This window comes from Rousettus aegyptiacus, unplaced genomic scaffold (assembly GCF_014176215.1).
Source record: "Rousettus aegyptiacus isolate mRouAeg1 unplaced genomic scaffold, mRouAeg1.p scaffold_m13_p_5, whole genome shotgun sequence".
Classification (NCBI taxonomy): domain Eukaryota; kingdom Metazoa; phylum Chordata; class Mammalia; order Chiroptera; family Pteropodidae; genus Rousettus; species Rousettus aegyptiacus.
In genome coordinates, this window is record NW_023416308.1 from 42,843,179 (window position 1) to 42,857,142 (window position 13,964).

General features: G+C 41.2%; 1 protein-coding gene across 6 annotated transcripts in view; it reads left to right on the forward strand.

Moving 5' to 3' along the window:
• Nucleotides 1-201: 201 nt before the first annotated feature.
• Nucleotides 202-13,964, forward strand: part of CADM1 (cell adhesion molecule 1) — a 318,565-nt gene continuing 304,802 nt past the window's right edge. For 3 of the 6 annotated variants that reach the window (XM_036220675.1, XM_016134928.2, XM_016134930.2), the window contains exon 1: nt 311-472. In XM_036220675.1, the coding sequence (XP_036076568.1) occupies nt 331-472 (142 nt within the window). In that variant the 5' untranslated portion in view covers nt 311-330. Of the gene's footprint in view, nt 473-13,964 lie in introns of all 6 variants that reach the window. The other 3 variants (XM_036220674.1, XM_016134927.2, XM_016134932.2) reach the window with 2 other exon arrangements.

Sequence of the window (13,964 nt, forward strand, 5' to 3'; positions counted from 1 at the left end):
CCCCCTTTGAGCCTGAACCCCCACGCACCAGGGGTCCGGGAAAACACTTTTTCCTAGATCCCAGGAAAGCAAAACGAATTTTAACATAAACATATTTGCATTCGCTCCTCCCCTTGGCCCCGCCCCTAGGTGGCGCGGGCGCGCTGCCGCACGCCAGCGCCACGGCCGGGGTGGGGGAAGGGGCGAGTCCTCGGAGAGCCGGGTTGGGCTTGCGGCGCTATGATTGGTCGGCGTGGACCCCGCCTCCAGTGCATGTCATTAGCATCTCATTAGCTGTCTGCTCGGGCTCGGGAGGAAGCCACCGCCGCCAGTCTGAGGCAGGTGCCCGACATGGCGAGTGCTGTGCTGCCGAGCGGATCCCAGTGTGCGGCGGCGGCGGCAGCGGCGGCGGTGGCGGCGGCGGCGGCGCCTCCCGGGCTCCGACTCCGGCTTCTGCTCTTGCTTCTCTCTGCCGCGGCACTGATCGCCACAGGTAGGTGTGGGCACCGACTCGCTGGCCCCCTAAATCTCCTAAGGCACCCCAGTGGCCGTAGACATGGAGGGGGGAAACGTTTCCATGACAACCTTCCCCCACTTCCTATATCCGAAGCTGAGGGAGTGTGGAGAGGAAACTCAGGGCTGAGATGGAAGGAACTGAGGGGATCGGTAATTCTCTTTTCCCTTGCCCAGATTGGTGTGAATTAGAGCCCTTAGGGATGGCTGCACCCACACCTTTTCTCCCCGGCTTGGCGCGGAGTAGAGTGGAGTGAGAATGGGGGATCTGGGTGCTAGAGAATATGTGTTAGGGAATAAATTGAAGGCACCCTCAGAACTGTTCGGACCCCCACCCCCCCAAACTCGCCGTTGTCCCTGTAAGTTGCAGTTTCTCGCGTCTCCCAGGGCTGCCCATTCACCACCACCTCACCAGCGGGCCCCCCAATTCTTTATCCCCGAAGCCTCCCCATGGCTGACTAGCAGCCGCCTCCAGCGTGATTCCTCACTGGTCCACAGGACATCCCCAGACTTGTCTGGTCGCTCCTGCTCTCCCCGCGCTCTGTCTTTCTCCTCTGTCTCCAGAACTGCGCGCCCTTAGTGCTCCCTTCAGCCGGACCGCGGGCCCTCCGCCCCCTTCGCCTGGCTGCGGGTCTCCTTGGCCCCGCTCCAGGCCGGGAAAGTTCCTCGGGCCCGGCCCCGCGGGGGGCGGTTGCTGTTGCTGCCTCTGCGGGAAGGAGCCGGGAGCCCGTAGCCCGCCTACCCCACGGCGTCCTCTGCTGCGAGTGGGGACACCGGATTTCCAGGCTGCCCATCCTTTCGGCAGTCCGGGGGTGGTGGAGGGAGCGTTCGGGGCCTCTGCGGCCAGGCGGGCACCCTGCGGGCCTCCGGGCGCCACCTGTGTGCAGAGCTGTCTTGGGAATTTGCCCAGGGGCGGCTCTGCGCGCCCGGTGCCTTCCCCGAAGACGCTGAGCAGTCGGCAGGAGCACGCTGTGTGGCTGCCCGTGTGCCCGGCGCGTTGGCACGGTCGGGAAAGAAGAGGGCAGTGTTTGCTTTTGCTAACAAAAGGGAGCCGGAGCTCTTCCCCAGCGGAGAGGCCGGCGGTGCTGCACCCTGCTTCCCGTTCCCGCCACCGCCGAGCTCAGCGGCCGCGCGGCGTCCCCAGCATCCTGGCCGCCTGCAGCGGGCGTCGGGCGGGAAGCCGAAACACGGAGGCATGGGGCCGCGGTGAGGGCGGGGGGAGGTGCAGGAGGGAATGCAGCAGCGCTCGGCGCCTGCAAAGCCCCTCCTTGCAGCTCAGGAGCTGCAGGACCCGCGAGCAACAAGTGGCGGAGGACAGCGAGAGCTCAGCCCCCACCTGCAGAGCCCCCAGCCCGGGCGAGCTCAGTGCTGGGGCCACGGTACCGCTCTCGGGGCGCCTCTCCGCTTGGGCTGTGCCTTTTGTTTACACGCTAGAGGACACACAGTTACGTAAACACCGCAGGAGACACGCTGTAGAAAATGGGGATGTGCGGGGGTGCTAGCTTGGGATTTGGGGAATGCTGGGTTGATTACTTCCCCCCAAAACAGGCTTGGTTTGGGGAACATGCTGGGGACGTATGAGGGTGGGAATCTGGCAGCAGCCTCGGTTCCAGAGCTGAGGATTTTTTCTTTCACGCCACAGTCTGTTTCCGGGTGTTGTTTATGTGTTTTTCCTTTGTGAATTCTTAATTTATGAGTTACGAGATAATTGGGTTCAGCCGAGGCCGGTGTGGTTACAACTTCATTTCGGGTGATGTCTCTGACTGGATGGGTTCAATAAAATGTTTCTGAAAGAGATCCCTCGTGCTGCTGCATTGTAAAAAGCGCCAGTGTCGTGAGCGTGAGTAAAGGCTCGGTAACTGGCGCATAATAGAGGCAACAATAGACTTGTATTGGCTGCAGGGAGGGGAAAAGGCGGGGGTCGGGGAAGGCACTAATCGGGGATATTGCCTTTCTACTAAAAATGGGAGCCGTGCAATGCTGCTTGGCAGCAGAGTAGGATTAGATTATGCCTTCTCTTTCAACCCTGCTCATTGAAGGCATGGAGTAGTAGCAACAATACTATATTTGTAACTATCTCGTGGTAAGAAGTTGCCTTCCCAGCGAGGAATATATGCTGACTTAGAAAGGAGCGGTCTGGAACTCAACCGTGCATGTCAAAGCTACAAGAAAATTCTGTTGCTAGTTACCATGGAAGCAGCTTCTCACTCTTGTGTACATCCCTGTTTGTATGCTGGTTATCAGATTGTGTTCAAATTAGACTGTAATTGGGTTCGATTTGTAGTGAGGGGGTGAGATGATTTTCTTTAAATCTTTTTTCTTCTAATGCGCCCCCCCCCCCCCCCCCCCCCCGCCCGGGCGTTATCAGTGTGAGAAGGGGTCTTGGTCTAGCCCCAGGTCCTATACCACCAGAGTAAATTTCAGGTGGACACTGAGGGACTTTTCTTCCTTAGTCCTAATTTAAGCTTTCTCAGAGGCCTCCAGTTCCCACTCCCAGGGTTAGAGAAACCTGTTGGAGCTGCCTTCTGACTTCATTAGGCTTGTTTCATTTACATCCTCGTTGGGATAGCCATCTAGGGCAATTGTGCATTGGGTTCTGGTTCTGTCTACTGTAACTGAAGCCATTCATCCCCTAGAGAAAATCTTCCAGCCCTCCTGTGATGTTTGGATGAAATTGATGTTAATGAAATGCAGCTAAAATAGGGTTTTCTACGATTACTCCAGTGTAAATCATGCCTGTTACGTTTTAGGTGCATGCATGATGTTTCCCATCCTGAGTGTACCAGTGGTCGTTCATTCTCCTGCCTTTTTCAGCATTTCCAAGGATGGCTGATAGGTGGGGGTTTGTAGTGGTGCTGGGAAGTCTGGGGGCTGAGTTTTACTTGCTGTGGCTTGTTGGGGCTTGAATATCGAGGATAAGGACTTTACAAAAGTACCGCCCTGCTATTGTTTCCTTTCCTTGCATCAAAATGAATAGCCACAGGAGGGACTTGCACTTGTCTGTGATAGCTTTGATAAAATATCCCTCATTAATGCCACTTTATATTTACAGTGTGTCACTGGAGACGCACAAGGCTTCATTTAGTGACTTGTGTGACGAGACAAGCTTGCATTATTTGCCTGGGACATTTTGGAGGAACAAGAGACCCATTGAGCAATCTTTTGAAATGAACAAATACGGAAAAAGGGGGGAATAAAAGAGGAGGCAGTTCTCTGGAACAAAGAGCTTTATTCATATGGATGTTGTACATGCTTTATCCAGTTTTCCCTAATGGCCCTCCTCATAAAGGGGAGTGGGACCTGGAAGAAGCCAACAAGCAGGACACTTTCGCTTCCTCTCTCACTTCCTGACTTCATATCTTTACCCTAGTTGGTCTTCAGTCCCCTGACTGCACATTGCTCCACTCCCTGAAAAACTCCGGAAGGTAATAGGTTCCTGGGTCTAAAAGGGAGATTTTGAAAGCCTTTCTCCTAGCTCTGACTTTCAACAGAAGAAAATACTAGCTACTTGTTGAGATTGATGGTCGTTGGAGGATATATTGGTTGAAGGGAAAGAGATGTCACTTTTCTATGACGTGTCAAGAAGTGGTTGATAACAAATGTCGGATTGGTAAGATATCTTGCAATTATAATATTAGCTTTACTATTTATTTTCAAAGAAATGCTGTAAAAACAAATCTAAAATTTTCATTGTCATTAATGGTGCTCTTGAAGTTTTTAGTTACTTGGGCTCACACTTTGTACATTGTGGCCCCATACATAAGTGAATTATTATTCCTTGCTAATGATTTTCGAGCTTTAAAAAATTGATAATATTGCTGTGAATATAAACTGTCTCATTCTCTGGATTCCTGTATGTAACATTTTAATGTCTAATTAACCACTTAGAATTTACATTTTAAAAATGAATGAGTGAGTGTGTGTGTGTGTGTGTGTGTGTGTGTGTGTGTTATGTGTGTGTTCGTGTGTGTTTTAACAAAAAGGCCCATTTTTATGTGGGCGAATCTCTTAAATTGGGCTAAACTAATCGATGCTATGATTTGAATGGTAATTTACCAGCATATGAAGAAAAGCTATAAGAAATAAATCCAAAGGGCTCAAATGCTGTATCTCTTTCTTGGGAAGAATAGTACTGACCATTAATGCCGGGCATTTTTAACTGAAAATCCAGCGCAGAAAGGAGAAATCACACAGCGACATCTGTTGCAGAATTGAAAATTTGCTGCTTTGAGTTAGAAGCAATTAGTTCCATATAAGCACCTAATGATATCAGTTGCTGTGTATGTGAGTGTATGTTGTGTGTGTATTTGTACTCATACAAATGTGTATATATCCATATGTGTGCATATATATATATACGTATACACACACACGCACACACACACACAAACTCACTCGATACAATATTCATGTTTAAAAGTATTTTAATAGAAAAATGCACCATTTTAGCACCACAGCTTTTTCTTATTATTATCTGTTGAGGAATTAGAGATTCTTATAATCATGGAGTTTTTGAAAGAGGAAAGATATTAGAAATCGTTTGGTGAAATCCTGTTATTTTGCGGTGAGGCAGTAGAAACCAAGTGAGGGAAGGACCTTGCTTACCATTTAACTGAGGCTGAGTTAGCCGTGCATCCTAGATGGGGAACAGGTCTAAGTCCCTTGATGCGCAGCCAGTGAAACTTTGTTTTACTTCTCAGCAGGGATGCCCAGTGAGGAATATGGATCATGAGTGGACGGTATCTTGGCTAGGAATAGTTTGTATTCTGAACACAGCAAGATTAATTGCTCTTCTAGGTAATGAACCCGTGGGTCAGAGGAGTGACCTCTGGGAAGAAAAGACCAGTTCTTGGTAAGGTTGTCTTCAGTGTTGACGAATGATTCTGAAACCTCTGGACTTTATTTGGCAGCCACAACATGACTGTTGTCCAAAGCACCTTCATAGGGCAGAGCTCTGGATTTGTGTAGCTATAATAAGTCAACTGCACGAAAACTAGGTTTTAGAAGGCTCGGCTTTATAGTTTTAAGCTTTTGATTTGCCTTTTCAAGGATTAATATTAACACTAGAACTCATTCCACATAACTAAGGAAAAAAAGGAAGGATCCTGAAGTCAAGAGCAGGAACACATCTTGATTTTCTTACCAGGTACCTGTCCCTTTTCATTAAGCAGTGAAAAAGCTGAATATAATTTGTTCCTTTTTAAAGAAAAAAAGTTATTTTATTTTCTCAAGATGACTTTTTTACATTGATCATACTTCATTTTTTAATTTTACTGTAAAAAATGTTCAAATATACACAAAAGCAGAAAGAATGCCAAAATTAACCCTGTGTATAAATCACCCAGTTCAATAATTATCCACTCATGGTCATTGCATACTCTATATACTTTCTCCCTTTTCCAGATTATTTCAAACAGTCCTATTATTTCTTCTGTAATTTACTTTAGAACAAATCTTTGTATGTAAGATATAGTCCTTCCCTCCAACCCCCGCCGGTAATCAGAGTATCATTAGCTTATCATTAGCTAAATGTACATCTTTCTAAACTAGTATGCGGAAGTTTTGCCTTGCCCTTGCTTTATCGAGGAAGGTAAAGGCTTGTTATAGTGGGTAAAAACTGGGGCAGAAACCATAGAAGCCAGAGTGTGATTACTGCCTGCACCGAGGAGACCTTTTTGTGTGGTTTGGCTTATTTTGAGCAAGGGTTTTTTTTTGGATCGGATAAGATGAGTTTTATTGTCGTGTAAATATGGTTGTGTAAATATGCAGTAATTGTAGCTAATCTGTCAACTGGTGTGCTATGGAAAGCACCCATGGTGAGATTGGCTATTTCCAGTTGTTCTCATAATGAATGTGCTCCATATGAGGACTTCTGTAGGAAAGCCTATTTTAGTTTGATGGCTGTGAGATAGATACCTCATTCATATATTTATCTTTAAATACCTCCAAGGAATATAAATGCCTTTATGTCTTTTGAATATAAAGCTTAAAAGAAAAAAATTCTTTTTCTCATTTCTAACTGGCTTAGTGCTAATTTCAGCCTGTTTTCTGTAGCTGAAGTGATCACAAAATGCCTTCTGCGCTGTGGGAAACCCATACAACAAGCTGTAAGTATTTGGCCCTTATTTTTGTAGGATAGGGGCACAGGGTAGGAAGAGAAAAGATTATTGTTTTTACTTCTCAGTATTTGCCCCATTGATTTAAAATATGAATTTATAATTTTAACTAGAAATGTTGAAATACTTCGTTGTTAATTTCTGAACTTCTTTGTTTTCTCAGAAAATAGGTTGTTTCCATTTTCTAAGTTTCGTGAAATGTGAGGTTTTGTGTTTGCGTATGTGCGTATTTTAAGAAGTTCTTAAATGCATTTAATGTGGACTTTAAATCTGAAGCATTTGTTTGTTTGTTTTTTTTGGTTTTTAGCCAAACAGGCAATTACACATGAGATGGTTTTGAGGGGTTTAAGCAGCCATGGCCAGGTAAAAACCTGCACCCCTCTTCTGAGCTGGCCGCAGCACAAGAAAAGCACAAAGGAATGCCTACCTTCACAGTTTGGGGAGCGCCACCAAAATCGAATAAACAGCCTTTGTTTGGAAACCATCAATGAAGGAAGGAACCCACTGGAATGTTTGTAATTACAAGTGGCACCTCCTTGTTTAAATTTCAGAAGCCACAGTTTCTTTTTCAGAGATTTAAATTGCAGGCTCTAGCCAGCAGCTGCTGTTGTGGTTAATGGGCAGTTTCTCTTTGAAGATCTTCCAGTGCTGGTTCTCAAAAGCTTTGGTGCAGTTGGCCTTGAACTAGGGTTAGAAGAAAGGGAGAGGGAAGTATTTATATACTTGCAAAAATGATGTGTGGCCTTTATCATTACTCAAAAAAGAAACTTGGCTGTAAGGTTGAGAGAAAGTGGGTACTAAGAAAATCTGTTACGACTGACAGATGTCTTGAATCTCTTAAGAGAGTTCTGGGGTGGGGAAATTTTTTTTATTTTAGTAGATGTTTTACTGGAATATAGTCATTTGACCCAACATTTTGATCTAGATATTTCAGAAATGTTAAATAGGCTTGAAATGAAAGTGCTGTGATATATATTTAAATGCTACTCAGTGTTCGAAGTTGATATTCTAGTGACACAGATTTTTGAAAATGCCTGGAATAAGTATCTTGCTCTTGTCAGCCTTCTTTGGTAAGGTAGGCATTCTAATTCCTCTCTAGCTATCCAGTACTAGACTGCTATGTCAAGTTGGAATTAAGTTACGAGGTCCCTGAAGGGGGAGGGGAGGAATCTGCTTAAAAACAAAGAGTTCACCTGCCCCGTATCTCTTATTGTCTGTACCACATCTTCACTTGGCTAGGATTGACCTAAAAGTTAACATGTCAGAAATTGAATCTTTCATATTTTCTGTCATAGGTGTCAACTTTTCTCACAGTCAACATTATTGCATATGACACCATTGTCATCCTGGTCTCTAAGGCCCCTAAATTTGGAATCTTTTTTTCCTTCTTTAGTTTTCACTCTTGGACTGAAATAAAATGGGCTGATTGTTTCTCCACGACATTCTCTGGAAACCTCAACATTCTTCTTCTCCAGACTATGTTTTACTAACAGAAGCTTCCTAGCCAATTCTCTTGACCCAGGCTCTGCTAGTCTGAATATAAATCTACCTACCTCAATTTTAATTCTTTATGGACGGGATCACGACCCCTCCCTTACAGAAAACCTAATCTCAAATTCTTGGCTTCTTGAATGGGATTCAAAATCCATGCTGTTTTGTCTAGGTTGTTCCTTCCTCAATTGCTGTCTCACTCTCTCTCTAATTGCCCTCATTTCTTATTACTTTTCAGCCCAATCCTGATGGGACTGGAAGACTGATGATTCTCCAGTGAAACAGAGGAAGAAAGTGGTTCCACTGATCAGTCAGTCTTCAGCTGGTTGCCTTTGCATAAAACCGCTCTTATATGTGTATATCTTAATTGTTTCACTCTATAAATATAGGACAGCTGATTCTCCTTTACTTGCGAGTAAACATCTTTCCTTTGCACCTTTCAGTTTAACTAACACATGCTTCTTTAAAACATACTCCAACATAGATATTTCTTTTTATGCTTTTCAGATATATACATATATATGTATATGTATATGTGTATGTGTATATATATGTATGTATATATATATGTGTGTGTGTATGTGTGTGTATACATCTGAATCTGTTTCTTTACAGTAAGCCAAAGTATATAGATATTACGGTCATTATTTTAATGAAAATTTTAAACTTTAGAATGCTGAAAGTGCATTCATTGCATCTATTTGGCAGTCCATGTTTGAATAACAGCAAATTACAAGCTGGCAAAGTAAGACTTTTCAGACAAAAAGGTAAGTTCTTTAGGAGTAGGAAGTTTGGAAGAGTCAGGAGCTCTTGACTTGCCATACATGAGATTAGCCCCTCTGAAGATGACCCCCAATAGGCAACCTATACGGAGTGTTCAGTGCTCACGTTTCATATGTCTCATTACTAAGAAGTACCTACCTGGTGAGCCAGAAAGGAAGTGTGCTAAAACTCAGGCCTTTATTAGCCAGAGTTTTCAATAGGTTGGACTTTGGGAGCAGTGCTACCTGTCTAAACACAGTCATCTCCAGCATCATGGTAGAGCACATTTTAGTTGATAACATTGTGGGTGAATTGTCACTGGCTTAAGAGAAAAAAAAAATGAAACATTTATTCTCAGTCTAACTGCTAATCTTGTTATCTTAAGGATCTTCAAAGCCTTTATCTGGTAGTAATTATCTGCTGTAGTTCTTCCCTTACTTTTTTCCTTGTCTGGCATCCTTCCTCTTCAGGTTTAGTTTTTGCTAGTAGAAGGTTATGTATGTAGTATGATAATTCAGTGACATGAAAACTTGATTATTCTGGAGTAAAAAGGTTTTATGAAAAATGTAGTATGTATTTGGCTCTTTGCTGAATATGCCTATGGTAAGCCACGCCACCCAGATCTTACTACAAGTAATCAGCTTGTTTCTCTCTTCTGAATAGGAAAGGAACATTGCTTCATTTCTCTTGCAGAAACACTTAAACAACAAAAACTTCAAAGATAGGGAGAAAAAAACCCAAGTTAATTTAGTACTAAATTACTGCTCAGATAGTTTTATCTCTTAAAAGATTCAAGTAGAGATTAGCTTCAATGACACTGAACTTCACTTTTCCTTGTGCATATCTTATGAGCACACATCCTTGTAAAGAGACCTCTGTTTTCTTTCTTTAGTTTGGTTAGTAATCACCTGAATGTTAGTTGCTGTTCCTTTCCCTTTTTTGAAGCAAATCTCTCTATCTCTCTGCCAGGTTGGCCAATGGAATACCCAGTTTAGGTTATAGAATGTTAAAACCTTGTGCTTTACCTGTGAGTTAGAAATGGAAAAAACAACATACCTTACAGGGTGTTAAAAATAAAATAAGATCATATATATAAACGTACTTGAAAAGAAAGTATTGCATATAGGTATATGTGTGTGTATATATGTACATACCTACACACACGCACACACATCTGGCTTTTATTAAATTAGACAGTGCTTAAAGATGAGGGATATGTCTCTGGCTACTACTAGCACTACTAATCACATTTGTAAGTAAGTCCCTCACATGTTTGAGAATACTGGAAAAATGAATACTGTGCTGAAAAGATTAATTCAGGATGAACTCGACTGTCTCTAAGATAAAGCTAAAGAACGACCTGGAGTTGAATGTTTTTTGGAAGTAAGTGGAATCATCCAGTACCTTAGAGAAACTGACAGTGATTATAATCTCAAATTTCTGGGACTTTTAACACAGAGAGGACTTTATTATTTTATCTAGCCTCCTATATTTTATATACTACATTTAAATAAAGAATTTGTATTTCTGTAGCTAACTGATAAGTCACTTGGTAGAAAAATGAGAATTTAAAAATGATTTTTAAATTGAGCATATGCTTTTATATCAGACACTTTACTTTGTTAGGCGCATTAGCTGTCTTCCAGAAGGTTATAGTCTATTTCCTTTTTCAACTTTTATTTTGAAGAATTTGAAAACCACAGGAAAGTTGAAAGGAAAATACAATGGATGCTTCTGCACTCCTTCCTTAATTTCAACTGTTAACATTCTGCCCATTTGCTTTATCTCTAGCTTTTTAAATAATGTGAACACACATATATGTGTTTTTTTTCTGAACTGCGTGAAAGCAAGTTGCAGGCGTAGTGACATGACACTTTTGTTTATAACTCCTGAGAATAAGGGCACTTACTTACGAAACCTCAGTACCATTATTACATTCAAGAAATTTAACATTGATTCAGTATTATTATCTAATATCTAGTCCATATCGAGATTTCCCTAGTTGTCCCATTAAGTATTCTTTATGTTTCTTTGTGTTTCATTATCTACAGTCCATCAGATCACACATTTGATTTGGTTTTCATGTCTCTTTCTCTCTTAATCTAAAACCATTTCCCTGCTCTCCACCTTTTCTCTTAAGGTTTTTTTTTTTTTTTTTTTTTTTTTTTTTAAAGTGGGGATGTCTGTCATGACATCGATGTTTTGATGAGCCCAGACCTGCTGTTTTATAGACTGTCCCACAGTTTTACAAATTATTAGATTGTTTGATTGTTTCCTTATGGTTTGGTTCAGATTACAAGAACACTGAATAGCTGATGTTGCCACCTTGCCACCCACTTTTAACATCACATCAAAAGGGGCACAATATCACTTTGTCCTATTTTTAGTGATAGTAAGTTTGATCTCTTGGTTAACAATATAAGTTTAGTTGCTTCGTTGAGGTGGATTTATAGGTTTCTTTATGCCCCTTTTAATTAATAAGTAATTTGGGGTGCATTTTGAAAGTGATGATCGTGTTCTCTAACAACATTTTACCTATCATTTTTAGCAACATCGATAAACCTTTTCTGAATCAATTGTTATACCAGTGGTTACAAAACTGTGATTTTTCTAAGTCTGTCATTCCCCAGCATTGGGTGGAAGGTTTCTTTAGGAAAGAACTTGCCTTTCTTCCTCCTCTCCCACTGCCTTAGCAGAAAAATCACAATAGACTCACAGATCACAAAAAATTTCAGTGCGCTATATTTTATTATTGTCATATTTGGTCAGCAGGAATCCCTTTAGTCTGGCTCTGTATCCTTTTGCTATATCTCTGTTAGTTTTAAAGCATTTTCTTATTTTATGTCGCAAGAAGATGTCTAAGCTTACCTTGTATTTTTCATACCCTACATGTGGAATCAGCTATTTCTCCAAGATGTCTTGGTTCCTTTTAGTGAGAAAGTGGTATTTAGACACCAAAGAAGTATGCTCATTGCTATTGACTTGTTTCGGTGGACAGAGCTAGGATATATATAATATAAATATATATTTATTATAAATAAATACCTTTATGTTTTCTTTTTATATAAATTTAAGTTTACCTTTATATTTTTTCTTTATATTATATTTATTTATTTGAATCATATATTGATATCTTTAATTCCAGTCTAACACCCCACGGTTCTTTTTCTCCTTCTCCCATTCCTAATTTGTATCTTTATTCCCCCATGGTGAGAAACTTGTTTCTCAGCCACACTAATGTCTTATAATTAATACAAAATAGTTTGGAATTATTCCACTAAGACCACAAATTTACTTAGTAATGCTCAAGATTTTTTGCCACTTTCTTTTTTAACTATTTGAAATAGATCCCATTGAGGGTAGACAGAGTACTGTGTTCATAGTTTACAAATAACAAGGCTCAAAAATCAGAACTCTATATAGAAGTCTCATTTTCTTCCTATACTTTATAGCCTGGCTCTCATCACCCACTTTCCTCTAGTAGCCATTTTTATTCCTTTCTCATACATCCTTTCTGTTTGCTCTTTTGAAAAAATAATAGGTAGTGTTCTTTTTTTCATACTTTCCACGAGCCATGTTAACATCTTCTTTTACAGTCTTTTAATTTGACAAATCCTTGTTTCTTATATTTTGATGATTCGATTTGTCTCCATTTGGCTTTATTTTACTTGAGAAGCCAATTTCTTTACTGTCTTCTTTTTCATTTATTTCTTCTGGGATAATAGTTTTGTTTGGGTAGTTGGAAGAATTCTTTATCTATTTTTTCATTTAATTCACCAAATTACTTTCAAGAAAATAAGGACTGCTCCTTTTCATATAATGCAGTGTGTGTCTCTTGTGTTTAATAATGATGCCTTATTTTGTTTCTCATCAGTCATGTTTTACTCTTCTCCACATCCATTAAATTGGCAAATCTGTGTTTCAAGACCTTTGCCCCAATTCTACCTCCTCTATTTTTTTTTAATTTTTTTTTTACTGTTAAGTGTACAGTCTTTTGCATCTAAACCTCAGACCATGTTCTAAAACTGTCTATTGGACATTTCAATTTGGATGTCCCACAGTTATCTGAAATAATACTAATGACAAAACAGCAACTATCATTTATTCAGTGTCTTCATCATCTCATTAAATCCCCTATAAGTAGTTACCTCTCTTGTTTCATTTTACAGATGAGGAAGCTGAGAGGATAGGTCCCTTGTCCAATTGGCAGAAATAATAAATGGCAGCACCAGGTCTGTCTTCAAAATCCATAGTTTTAAACACTTAACTATATTTTACTAAAACTCAAGGTGTATGAAACTTAACAACTTTTCTCCCTAAACCACTTTCTATCCTGCATTTACTATACTTAGAAGGGTACTACCATTGACACAATGAGTTAAATAAATCTGGGAGACATCTTAGAATCCCTCTTCCTTCACTATCTTTTACCCTTCTATTACTGAGTCCTGTCTATCTCTTTCAGTAACTCCTGTTTTACCACCACTGTCTTAGTTTACCCTTATGTTAATTTGCAGGTGATGATAAGTAGATTTAAACTGATACAACAGTCCCTTAATTGGTCTTTTTATCTGTTGTTTCATCCTTGTAATGCTTCCTTAACACTGCTTCGAGATGGCTCTTTCTAAAACACACATTAAATTGTCACTTTCTTGCTTAAAATCTATGTGTTTTCTTGGCACCTTAAAGATGAAGCTTGCCACCCTTTCAGCATGGCCTACCATGTCCTTCATCACCTGACTTCTGTCTTCCTTTTAAGCTCATCTCTTGCCAGTTGTACACACCATGTTCTTGCTTTAGAACTTGCTTTACTTTAGGTGCTACACATTGTGATCTTTACCAAAGTAAAGGTGTCTTGGATATGTCATGCTCTCTCAGGCCTCTCTGCTTTTCTATGTTACTGCCTCCTCCTGAAACACCCTTCTCTATATATGGCTGATTCCTACACGTCTTTTGAGATCCAGCTCAAGCACTGATTCCTCAAAGAAACTTCCATGACTTTTCAGGTAGATTAGGTACCTTTTCTTTGTGCCCTTCTTCTCTACTGCTCTATGGGCTTTTCCTGACTTATCTTCTTCCTTCCTATCAAGCATCCTTCTCCTA